The sequence below is a fragment of the Dreissena polymorpha genome, chromosome 4 (genome assembly GCF_020536995.1).
Source record: "Dreissena polymorpha isolate Duluth1 chromosome 4, UMN_Dpol_1.0, whole genome shotgun sequence".
Classification (NCBI taxonomy): Eukaryota; Metazoa; Mollusca; class Bivalvia; order Myida; family Dreissenidae; genus Dreissena; species Dreissena polymorpha.
The window spans coordinates 112,879,376-112,893,172 of NC_068358.1; the positions used below are offsets into that span (position 1 = coordinate 112,879,376).

Consider the following 13,797-nt stretch of genomic DNA (forward strand, 5'->3'; position numbering starts at 1 on the left):
CGAAAATGGCATTCACATACGAAGTCGATCCCGCCAATAGATTATCAATTAATGCCAATAGATTATCAATTAATGATAACAATATACATGATGTATTAATTTAATAGTACACCAGTCACAGACCTGTAGACCGTGACGACATACCAACATTGCATTATCCATTATTACGTAAATGAAGTTCTCTCCGCGGTTCACACAATTAACGCTTGATTGGTCATTGTCGACTCGGGTACTACTTACATGTACCCCGGGTACACTTAAGTATACTTACATGTACCCCGGGTACGGTAAATATACTAAAACGTACCCGGGAAGTTGAACGCTAAATCGGTCGTTGTCGGCCTAAAAAACAAATTATGTTCATATACATGTCAATTTTATGTTAAATGGCCTCTATATTATCCAAACTCATACTCAACAAGAGATTGCCAAGCAATATGGTCCCCTACCGGTGAAACTCCACCATTGTCCGTATATTTTTTTTATACATTTGTTGCCATAGCAACCACAATTTTTGACGTAGGAACAAAATGAATTGACGTGCATAATCTCAATATTGCCATCTGTCCATGTTTCAAGTTTCATGAAAAAGTATGAAGAACTTTTTATCGCAGGATCCAGAAAAGTGTGACGGACTGACAGAAACACAGAGCGCAAACCATAAGTCCCCTCCGGTTTCACCGGTAGGGGACAAAAAGCATGTTGATTCAGTTTTTCTTAATAGATGTTTGTTTCGTAATTACGGTGATCGGTAGCGCGTTTTACGACATCGGATTTGGGGCGAGAATAAAACTCGGGTACAGTCATATATCGACCGGGTAAGTTTGCGTATGTTTACCGTACCCGGGGTACATGTAAGTATACTTACATGTACCCGGGGTACATGTAAGTAGAACCCGAGCCGACAATGACCAATCGAGCACAATGCTCGATGAACAAATATTTGTTTTTTTAAAATGATCGTAAAGATGATTTGTATGTACAAAGTCGGTGTCTTTTGCAATATAGAACCTTGTATTAAACACGAATTGTTTATTTCAATACCAATACAGTACGTCAATTTGTTGTATGTTTGGTTTTCAACACATTATTGTTATTTGCATTTATTTGCATTGGTGATTTTCATTAACAGGTATAACACAATGCATATATAAAATGAAATATAGCTAATAACAATATGCTGGAATCTGAAAAAACAAACTTTTAATACATTTTAGAATCTATAATCCAGCACGCTGCCATGTGTTTTGTAATGGTCTCTAACCAAGCATGTAAACAGTATTGCGTCGAACGCTCGGTTCTTTGACGTGCATTGTATGGCGGTACAATCACGGTACGGGGTGTGCGCACGTTCCGGTATGTAACACCGATATATGCTGACATTGCTTATAAACATGCATACAGGGATTGTCTAAAATAAGTGGTCATTAGTTTGTTTCAAATTGAAATTATTTAAAAGTTCACGAGAATGGCCATAGAAATGGTGCATATGATCAATCACATTACAAGGTTTGTAGCTGGAGCCTGCATATCCCATAAACGAAATGTCGCAAACACGCTAAAAAATGGATCGTATGATAACACTATCGCGTTGTGTTGTTTACTAGACGCATGGGGTGATGGTCATTTCTTTGCTTGCAAACACATGGATTTGTGTTTCATTGATATTAAGAGTACATAATCTTAAATCTTTATTTTCAGTTCAATTCATATCTCTTTCCTCCTTTCTATGTTGTTTAGCTTCTAATGTTTCGCTTTCTGTTTCTTCAGTAACGAATTCCTCAATGCAATCTGGAAAATATAGAAAATACAACTAAACATCCACAAGTGCGATTACATAAATACAACGGTATATCTATTTATTTTAACATGGTATTCGCTATTGTAAAATGAACGCACAGTTGCAAAACATTCATAATGCAAACTAAGTGAAACTTTATCTTCACCATCAAGACTGAAACCTTAAAATAAAACAAGGGATATTTCACGTTCGACACCCTCTACGTCATCGTATATCAGTAAAACACAAACATGGTGGACAAGTTTCCTTTGGCGTTCATAATTGTGTTAAAGTAAATGTACATGTTATACAATGTAAAATCATTAATTTTCCTCGGCATGAACATTCGGGGGGGGGGGGGGGCATATTGTTTTTGCCATGTCTGTTTGGGGACATAGCGGTTCACAAAGCGGTTCACAAACGCATCTTGTTTAAACAATGAATGTATGATATTCAAAAAAGAGGAATTCGCCTCGGTCGTTTTCGGGTGTGTTTCTCATAAAGGTCAAATGCCGATTTTTTGTAAATATGTACATTCTAAAACGATTGGAATTATCAAAAGCAATGGCAAAAATATTAAGACACTAAAAAACGATGATCTTGTTTTCCTTAAACCGATCGGGTATTTCCGCCACATATTTTGAAGGTGACGTCATTTTAAATTTCGTTGATCGGTCAACCCACATACTGTAATCAACAATTAATGTCACCTGAACAATACATTTGGGCCGTGCTCTGTGAAAAGTGGGTTTAAAGCATATGCGTAAAGTGTCGTCCCAGATAAGCCTGTGCAGTCCGCGCAGGCTAAACAGGGACGACAATTTCCGCCAGACTGGATTTTTGATATCAAGAGACTTTCTTTAAACAGAAATTATTATACAAGCGGAAAGTGTCGTCCCTGATTAGCCTGTGCGGACTGCACAGGCTAATCTGGGACGACACTTTTCGCACATGCATTAAACCTCCTTTATACAGAGCACGGCTTATTTTTATTTTTAATAATTGTCCAGCATTTATAGAACCACAACTACTGTTTACCACGTTAATATTGTTAACTTAACGGAAAAATTTATATTACACGAGTTAAATTTTTGAACTTTTACAAATTGGACTTAAGTGCGCTTAGTTTCACCAAGTATGCGAAACATGTTTTATAATTGGCAACTAAGATATTTACATGGTGGAGAAATCGATTTAAAAGCCGGCGTAAACATACCAAATTGTTGTTTAATGTTTTGTTACGATGACACACAGCCATTAAATGCACATGATCCGGTTTTAAAATCGCTTTTGACACATGGAAGCAAAACAAACAAGAGCACCGCCTTGCGGGTGCAGACCGCTCATCTATTTTCTTTTTAAAGGTGAAGGGACTCTCATTTTCAATCACAAAGGAGGGAGGAGTGGAGTGAAGAGGGGTGTATAGTGTGGGGTTGTGGACATTTATTACATTATCTTCCAAAAAAGCGAAAAAAAAAAAAAAAAAAAAAAAAATCCGGGGGGGGGGGGGGGGGGGGGGTGGGGGGGTTGGGGGGGGGGCGATGGGGGGGGGGTTTGGGTGCGATGGTTGGACGGTATTTCAAACATAACCATTTTTAAAAAAAAAATGGGGGGGGGGTATAGTGTGAGGGTGTGGTGGTAATTTGTGAGATGATCTTAAAAAAAAAAAAAAAAAAAAAAAAAAAAAAAATTAGGGGGGGGGGGGTGGGGTGGGGGGGGGGGGTATAGTGTGAGGGTGTGGTGGTCATTTGTGAGATGATCTTAAAAAAAAAAAAAAAAAAAAAAAAAAAATAGGGGGGGGGAGGGGGGGAGGGGGGAGGGGGGGAGGGGACGGCACGGGGGATGGTTTGGGTGGAGTCTATTGTGGTATGTCAGGTAAGAGTAGTTTCATCAAAGTATCAATCAAATCTAATCATAAATAAAGAAGTTATGGCAATTTTAGCAAAATTTAATAATTTGACCTTGAGAGTCAAGGTCATTCAAAGGTCAAAGTAAAATTAAAGTTGCCAGGTACAGTAACCTCATGATAGCATGTAAGTATTTGAAGTTTGAAAGCAATAGCCTTGATACTTAAGAAGTAAAGTGGATCGAAACACAAAATTTAACCATATATTAAAAGTTACTAAGTCAAAAAAGGGCCATAATTCCGTAACAATGACAACCAGAGTTATGCAACTTGTCCTTTTACTGTACCCTTATGATAGTTTGTGAGTGTTCCAAGTATGAAAGCAATATCTATGATACTTTAGGGGTAAAGTGGACCAAAACATAAATCTTAACCAAATTTTCAATTTTCTAAGTATAAAGGGCCCATAATTCCGTTCAAATGCCAGTCAGAGTTACATAACTTTGCCTGCACGGTCCCCTTATGATAGTTCATAAATCTTGCAAGTATGAAAGCAATAGCTTTGATACTGTAGGAATAAAGTGGACCTAAACACAAAACTTAATCAAATTTTCAATTTTCTAAGTATAAAAAGGGCACATAATTCTGTCAAAATGCCAGTCAGAGTTACATTACTTTGCCTGCACAGTCCCCTTATGATAGTTAGTAAGTGTTGCAAGTATGAAAGCAATAGCTTTAATGCTTAAGGAATAAAATGGACCTAAACACAAAACTTAACCAAAATTGTCAATTTTCTAAGTATAAAAAGGGCACATAATTCTGTCAAAATGCATGCCAGAGTTATCTAAATTTGCCTGCCCAGTCCCCTCATGATAGTAAGTAAGTGTACCAAGTTTGAATGCAATAGCATTGATACTTACTGAGAAAAGTGGAACTAAACGCAAAACTTAACCAAAATTTTCAATTTTTTAAGTATAAAAAGGGCACATAATTCTGTCAAAATGCACGCCAGAGTTATCTAACTTTGCCTGCCCAGTCCCCTCATGATAGTAAGTAAGTGTACCAAGTTTGAATGCAATAGCATTGATACTTTCTGAGAAAAGTGGACCTAAACGCAAAACTTAACCGGACGCCGACGCCAACGCCAACGCCAACGCCAACGCCAACGCCGACGCCGAGGTGATGACAATAGCTCATAATTTTTTTTCAAAAAATAGATGAGCTAAAAATATGACACGGCTTAATTGAATGCCATAGCATTTTGAAGTTGATTAAGAATGCCATAGGCTGATGTTGCTATGCGTTTAGCAGTCAAAACAACAGGAGCGTCGCTCTGTGAAACCCGGACTTGAAGCATGTGCGTAAAGTGTCGTCCCATATTAGCCTGGACAGTCCGCACAGGCTAATCAGGGACGACACTTTCCGCCTAAATTGGATTTTTGCAAAGACGAGCCTACCTTTCTTCGAAAAATACAATAAAATCGGAAAGTATCGTCCCTGATAAGCCAGTTCGGACTGCATATGCTTATCCGGGGCGACACTTTACGTACGTGCATTTAGCCCGATTTTCCCACAGCGGGGCTCATAAATATCATCGCCTAAAAGCCGGTTTTCTGTCAGAATATTTATTAGTTGTTACAACGTCCCACTAAAAGGTATGTGACCATGTAAAAAAGCATTTATAAATAAAACATTTCAACTAAAATGAAAGTTAAGTTCAGTGCAAAAATGTAGCTTATGATCATTTATTTAATGAGATAAAATCTGGACTATCTGATCTGAAATCATTATATAGAATGGATTAATTTTGTAATATTTATACATTTAAAACAGAATACTAGGTTTTAGACGTGTACATAATATATATATATATATATATATATATATATATATATATATATATATATATATATATATATATATATATATATATATAATATCAGTACACAAAACTAACACGAAATGCTTAGACAAACACCAATATTGTTTGAAACTTAAATTGTAATGTTTCAACCCTGCATCAAATGTGTGTATCACCAGACAAAATAAACAGTACTACAGAATTGTGACAAACACATGTATTTATTAATGACAAAATATGTCCATTTCAGCATACTGGTAAATCTAATTAAAAAAATGGACAGTTGAAACACAGCAACAAGATTATTTCAGGAAAAAAGTTTAAGGCTATAAAATATACATACTGCAGTTTGAGCAAAACAATTTAACGCATTTGCAACATTTATGCTTCAATACACCTAGAGTTTAAAATCAGAAAATCGGAATATCAACAGTTCTTGAAACGGTTTTGACACAAGAAAAACCAAATGAAATTAATCATATAATTTAATTATTTTGGTATATACTTAATAACTGTAATGAAGTCGTTCTATGTAGATAGCTGGAATTTGTTTGCTGTGAGTGTGATTGATGATATGTGCAAACATATATTTAACATGCCATTGTTCTTTGTGGTTAAAAATATTCTCCATGTGATATGCCTGAAGTGATGTGGTCTACTACTACCAGTACTATATAAATTGTGCTTTTATGTATAAAACAAATTATTTTTTTGTAATTTGAAAAAAAACATGGTCATTATTTACCATTTCAAAAATTGTTGCCTGTGATGATTTAATTTAAAGAAGAGCACAGCATAACGGGTGCCACGCTCGGCTGCGTTGCAGTTTTGAATAAATGAAAAGTTGTTTTTTGTGTGTGTTTTTTTTAAGAGGTCACAGTGACCTTGACCTTTGACCTAGTGACCCTAGCGGGTGTGGCATGTAGAACTCATTAAGGTGCAGCTACATATGAAGTTTCAAAGTTGTAGGTTGAAGCACTTTGATATTAGAGCCAATGTTCAAAACCTTAACCAAGTTTTAGCACGATGTTGACGGCAGACGAAGAGCTGGCTATGTCAATACCTTGGGTTTTCTCCAAAAATAGCCGAGCTAAAAAAAAGATCATATAATTATTTGATGACCTGTTTTTGTGAGCCAACAACCTAAAACTGGTCGGCTGACAGAAATGTTGGTCCAGCGTGAGCCCTACCAGGCCCTACTCATCAACAAGAGAGAGGACCCAACTCACCTGCTTATCTCTGAAGGAGCGTTTGTTCTTCTTGTTCATGACCTTGTGCTTGATCATGGTGTAGTTTTTCTTGCGGGCCTTATCCTTATTGGTGGTGCTAGCGTGGGGGTTCATCTTCTGTGGCCCGTGGGTGTACTTGGGTCGGTCTTCCCTGCCCGCCTGTGAGAAACAGCTAACACAGCATGAGACATGATGACAATCTGGGCCAACTTATGACTCAAAATATTGTCATCAGTTTACTTTACCTAATGCAGTGTTCTCCGGAAGCCAGCAATTTCACCGGTTACTAACAATCTTTGCGCCTGCTACTTTTCCCTTTATCATTAAAAAAACATGGGAAAATCGCCTGTTTTAGTTCTTAGTCAATGGCTACTTTAAAAATATAACTGGCTACTCAAATTTTATTGGAGAACACTGCCTAATGCAGCTGAAATTTCTTTCATTTTGGTTATTTAGTTTGACCTTTTGACAACTCAGTATAACCTTGACCTTTGAGACCTGGATCTTATTGAGGATAAGCCGTCTCAGACCTTGAGCATTTGCAATAATTTAATTTTAAAGTTGAATTACAAAAATAATAATAATTATTATAATTATTATTATAACGGATTTATATAGCGCCCTTTTCATGCAAGAGTGCACGTTCAAAGGCGCTTTACATAAGAACATTTGACAAACCAGAGACAAAACAGAGACAGAGACAAGGGTAACGTCAGGATACCATTACCACGAGTCCACAAACCCCCAAAGGAATAATGATGCTTCCTTTAAAAGGGTAAATTCAAGTTCATGCTGATTGAGACAAAAGTAACGTCAGGATACAATTACCACGAGTCCACAAACCCTCACAGGAATAATTATGCTTCCTTTTAATGGGGCCATGCTCTGTGAAAAAGTGGTTTAATGCATGTGCATAAAGTTTTGTCCCAGATTAGCCAGGCTAATCAGGGAGGACACTTTCCGCCTTAAATAGATATTTGCTAAGAAGAGACTTTCTTGAAACAAAAAATATAATTAAAGCTAAAAGTGTCGTCCCTGATAAGCCTGTGCATACTGCACAGGCTTATCTGGGACCACACTTGACACACATGCATTATGCCCCTTTTATACAGGACACGGCCCAATGTAGAAGCTACAAAAACTCACCATTACTGTGGCCAGCCTAGAGTCTTTATCATGGGCCTTCTTCTTGTGAACATTCTCTATCATAGACAGCTGCAGTAACTCTCCTCTGAAGACAGTTTGATGAAACATTGAATGAGACCTGTTCTGAGAAAACTGGGCTTAATGCATGTGCGTAAAGTGTCCCAGATAAGTCTGTGCAGTCCCCTTAGGCTTATCAGGAACAACACTTTTTGCTTATATCAAATATTTTGTTTAAATGAAATGTCTTCAAAACCAAAATCCAGTCCAGGCAGAAAGTTTTGTCCCTGATTAACGATTTATGGACTGCATGCATTAAGCCCAGTTACCCCAAACGAGGCTGAAATACTTGTTTATTTGGATTTTTTCCATTTTGAGCAGTTTTTCAGAAACACATGGAGGTCAGTTAGCCTACTCACGTATTTCAAGGGCAAGCTTGATTTACCAAACGACAAATACCTAGAGATTGCAACAGAACTTACCAGGACTCACCTTTGCCAATGAATAAACACTTCAACTCCAGGGAAAAAAAACTTTTTGCCAGCATTCCAATTTACTAAAATGTTTACTCCATTAAAAAAAACCTAGAAATGTGTTAAAGACACTGGCGCCCAACAACACCTGTCTGTACACAGACTAATCCACTATGTATTCCACAGTGGAAGAAAGACGAGACCATATCAGCCAAAACTAGTTGCAGTCAAAATTCCTTCCTTTATCTACAAATGAAGAACATTCAGCTATGAAAGTTGACCTTGAAGGATGACCTTGACATTTCACCTTTCAAAATGTGCAGCTCCATGAGATATGCATGCATGCCAAATATCAAGTTGCTGTCTTCAATATTGCAAAATTTGACCTTTGACCTTAACCTTTGACCTTGAAGGATGACCTTGACCTTTCACCACTCAAAAAGTGCAGCTCCATGAGATAAGCATGAATGCCAAATATCAAGTTGCTATCTTCAATATTGCTTAATTTGACCTTTGACCTTGACCAATGACCTTGACCTTTCACCACTCAAAATGTGCAGCTCCATGAGATGCAAATGCATGCCAAATATGAAGTTGCTATCTTCAATATTGAAAAAGTTATGGCCAATGTTAAAGTTTTCGGACGGACAGACGCCATATATTTGACATTTGACCTTGAAGCATGACCTTCACCTTCACCTTTCACCACTCAAAATGTTCACCTCCATGAGATACACAGGCATGCCAAATATCAAGTTGCTATCTTCAATATTGAAAAAGTTATGGCCAATGTTAAAGTTTTCGAACAGACATTTGACCTTGAAGGATGACCTTGACCTTCACCTTTCACCACTAAAAATGTGCAGCTCCGTGAGATGCACATGCATGCAAAATATCACGTTGCTATCTTCAATATTGAAAAAGTTATGGGCAATGTTAAAGTTTTCGGACGGACAGACGCCATATATTTGACATTTGACCTTGAAGGATGACCTTGAACTTCACTTTTTACCACTAAAAATGTTCAGCTCCATGAGATACACATGCATGCCAAATATCAAGTTGCTACCTTCAATATTGAAAAAGTTATGACCGTAAAGTTTTCGGACGGACGGACTGACATACTGACTGACGGACAGTTCAACTGCTATATGCCACCCTACCGGGGGCATAAAAACAGACCAAGAGCCTGAATTCTGCAAAATCCCCAGGCAACCATAATTTCGTTCTTGATAACCTACAGATTTAAGTATGAAACTGTCAAAGCTTCAGTGAGATTCATTCAGCAACTAAAGGGTAATTGAAAACACAAAATTTTGGGAATATATAATTCAATAAAGGAAAAACAGACTAAGTTCCCGACCTGTCCTGTTCCTCCTCCTCCAGCTCCCTCTTCCTCTTCTTATTGTTGAGCCCCTCGGCGCTCATTCCCTCGGTCTGGCGCACTGCCTGGATCTGCTGCACCTTACGGAACTCCTCCTGAGTGAGGATGCGAGATGTGGACACCTGCTGGGCCTTCAGTACCTGCTCCTCTCGTGTGGCCGGCACCTGGGAGTCATCCACCTGAAGAAACAATGTGGAGTGTAACCATTTTACAATGAGGAGTGTAACCACGTAACAATGTGGTACTTAACCATGAAACAAGGTGGAATATAACCGCTATAGTGGCAGTATTCTCTCTTGTCAACTATTACAGAATGTCATAACATGAATAGTACAAATTGTTGCTGTATTTTTAACATAAGGTTATCAACATGAAAGGAAGTTAGGTTCCATTGTTAAGAAGTTTTTTGGAAGTTTTAAACAATTTTGAGTACGCTGTCTTCACACAAACTTTGTTTCCCTCCTCATCTGATGAATGATGCACGTCTATCCACTCCCCCTCACTCCCCTCCTCCTCCTCACTACACGACTCCCAGGCCTCCTGTTCCTCCTCCTCCTCCTCAATATCCTCCGTTGCCTTCAGGACCTCAGCACCTACATAGGACTAGTCTGGTTAGTACAGTACATTTGAGTCACCCTTTGGAAAAATGAGGTTTAAAGCATGTGCAGAAAGTGTTGTCCCATATTTGCCTGTGCAGTATTCACAGGCAAAGAGGAGTTGATAAAACAAGCTTTGCCACTTGTGAATTAGTTCAATGCTTATGCATACATGCCAAAAGTTTTCAGGTCCAAATCGGGATTTTCCATTAAAAATGTTCGGACATTTGACAAAAAGCAGGACACCTAAAGCGATCAATCATGCCACCTTTACTGAAGTCAGTTATCGGTATACTACTTACAAAACCTCATAATTTCTGGCAAATATTGACAAGAATTTTATGAACACAGACGTTCTCCTTTTCCGAAAGTAAACACACATGTGCACTATGCGGATGAATTCATAACATGAAATGTGGGGCATGCCTCTATTTGACATCAATTTGGGAAAGAGACATGTGTGATCGTTCAACACGATGTGTGCTCATTGAGCACTGTTTTTATTAAACCAATCATTGATTAACTCTAAATTTAGATTGATGCAAAATGTACAAATTATTTTCTGAAAATCAGTCAAAAATGAAAGTTAATTTATGTGAAACATTCATGTGTATCGGTCAGCAATCAATTTGTTTGATACCGGGTATTCCCAATCGGTGTTTTGTTAGTCTCATGTGGTATAATACACAGAATACCACATAATAGTATCTTTGGACTTGATTTGGGCCATTAAATACTAGCAGTCTGCTTTAAATTCACTACAATGCATCGTGCACTAGCAATTAGCGACCCCAATCATAAAAACACCATGGTAAGAATCCCCGATAAAATCTATATTGTTGATAGATCGATGATAAGGCGTCAAAAACAACAATGGATCACTGGACTAGTAGATATGGTTTGTTTATAGGGGGTAATAAAGGGATAAGCGATGGTAATATAAGCCAGACGGAGCTTGAATAGCGAATTTTATTGTGAATTTATAGAACTAAATGTTGTTTTTAATGAATGTCGGGACAAATTGTGTCACATTGAGACACCGGGACAAACACACCAAAAGCAGGACTGTCCCGCCAAGATCTGGATGTCTGGCATGTATGTAAATATGCCTCTTATTATTTGGGGGCATAAAAAGCTTTGTCAATACCAACCCAGTACTCCTACATTTGTGAATTTCCTCAAATTCCTTATCTTACAGATTAGAGTTTGTGAAATATTACCAATAGATCTTGCCAGAAGTTGCCAAAGTCAAACTCAGGGTAAACTGGGCTTAATGCACGTTTTAAAAAGTCTCTCCTAAAAGAAAATTGAGTTTAAGCAGAAAGCGTTGTACCTGATTAGACTGTGCGGACTGCACAGGCTAATCTGGAATGACACTTTACACTTAAACTGAATTTTTTCTAAGAAGAGACTTCCTTTAAACAAAAATATCATAAAAGCGGAAAATGTCGTCCCTGATTAGCCTGTGCAAACTGCACAGCTTATCTGGGTAGACACTTAACGCACATGCATTAAGCCCAGTTGTCCCACAAGGACGCACAAATTTTACCCATACCTGGTATATATGAGTGTGTGTCCCTCTCCCCATACTGTAACACTTTGAGATCTTTGGCTGCTTCTGTTGGTTTTCCCTGAAATGTAAGTGAGAACAGTTCCAACCATTACAAGAAAATCATACATAGGCACTCTCAATCTAAACAAGAGGCCCATGAGGGCCTGAATCGCTCTACTGGCTGGAATCAATAAGGCTCAAGCCCTTGATAGTATGAACAATCTGAGTAAGTTTTAAATAAACAGACCCAAAATGGGAAATTTATCGCATAAACGAGAAAACGTAAAATTTAAACTTCAAATGGCTCCTTTTCAACAATAAGTTGGACAAATTTTCTTCACTCTCAATGGGGTTCTGGCCCTTGATGATATAAAACATCCGTTGAAATTTCAAAGGATAGAACTTTATATGTAAACAAACAAGAAATGTGTTTGTCGGAAACACTATGTCCCCTTCTGCGACCCTTTGATTTTTTTTTTACCTATGACCTTGAGCTTTCACCACTCAAAATGTGCAGCTCCATGAGATACACATGCATGCCAAATATGAAGTTGCTATCTTCAATATTGCAAAAGTTATGGCAAAATGTTAAGGGTTTTCATTTTTTGCTCAAATTCAAGGGGAGATAATTCTGGACTGATAACTCCGATATTTTCAAAAGGGTTTGACTCATCATTCAGATAAAGACACTGTGCAAGTTGGGAAATGACTGGATGAAAACCGTGGACTTTATTGCGTAAACAAGCCTTATTTCACAATTTTCTCAAATTCAAGGGGAGATAATTCTGGACTTTTACTCTGATGTAACCCATTTTAAATAGGGTTCGAATCCTCATTAATATAAAGACACTGAACAAGTTTGAAAAGAATCGGATGAAGACTGTGGACTTTATCGCGTAAACAAGAAAAAGTCTAACAGACGCACGTAAACCACGCCATGACATTAGCTCTTCAGGCCTTTGGCCAGTAGAGCTAAACATGGGGGCCAAGATGGCCCTAGTTCGCTCACCTGAGAGGAGTCGGTTCATTCAATCTTTACCAAATGTCAAACTTGACCTAGATATTGTCCAGACAAACATCCTGGTCAAGTTTCATCATTATATCATCTGCGAGTCATGATCAATGTACCTATGAAGTTTCATGATCCTAGGCGTAAGCATTCTTGAGTTATCATCCGGAAACCATTTTTCTAAGTTGAGTCACCGTGACCTTGACATCCATTGTGTGAATACGTTTTTTTGGCACTGTGACCTTGACCTTTGAACTAGTGACCTCATAATCAATAGAGGTCATCTGCGAGTCATGATCAATATACCTATGAAGTTTCATGAACCTAGGCATAAGCGTTCTTGAATTATCATCCAGAAACCATTTTACTATTTCAGGTCACAGTGACCTTGACCTTTGACCTAGTGACCTGAAAATCAATAGGGGTCATCTGCGAGTCATGATCATTGTACCTATGAAGTTTCATGATCCTAGGCATAAGCGTTCTTGAGTTATCATCCAGAAACCATTTTACTATTTCAGGTCACCGTGACCTTGACCTTTGACCTAGTGACCTGAAAATCAATAGGGGTCATCTTCGAGTCATGATCAATACTTATGAAGTTTCATGATCCTAGGCATAAGCATTCATGAGTTATCATCTGGAAACCATTTTACTATTCGGGTCACTGTGACCTTGACCTTTGACCTAGTGACCTGAAAATCAATAGGGGTCATCTACAAGTCATGATCAATGTACCTATGAAGTTTCATGATCCTAGGCCTAAGCGTTCTTGAGTTATCATCCAGAAACCATTTTACTATTTCAGGTCACCGTGACCTTGACCTTTGACCTAGTGACCTGAAAATCAATAGGGGTCATCTGCGAGTCATGATCATTGCACCTATGAAGTTTCATGATCCTAGGCATAAGCGTTCTTGAGTT

At 38.1% G+C, this 13,797-nt stretch overlaps 1 protein-coding gene across 2 annotated transcripts in view; it reads right to left on the reverse strand.

Moving 5' to 3' along the window:
- Positions 1–1,678: 1,678 nt before the first annotated feature.
- The window catches only part of LOC127877995 (protein SDA1 homolog), a 58,807-nt gene continuing 46,688 nt past the window's right edge, over positions 1,679–13,797 (reverse strand). For both annotated transcript variants that reach the window (XM_052424345.1, XM_052424346.1), the window contains exons 16-21: positions 11,868–11,943; positions 10,167–10,309; positions 9,696–9,895; positions 7,863–7,947; positions 6,717–6,875; positions 1,679–1,791 (exon numbers count right to left, since the gene is read on the reverse strand). In XM_052424345.1, coding sequence (XP_052280305.1) covers positions 1,744–1,791; positions 6,717–6,875; positions 7,863–7,947; positions 9,696–9,895; positions 10,167–10,309; positions 11,868–11,943 — 711 coding nt within the window. In that variant the 3' untranslated portion in view covers positions 1,679–1,743. The remainder of the gene's footprint in view (positions 1,792–6,716; positions 6,876–7,862; positions 7,948–9,695; positions 9,896–10,166; positions 10,310–11,867; positions 11,944–13,797) is intronic.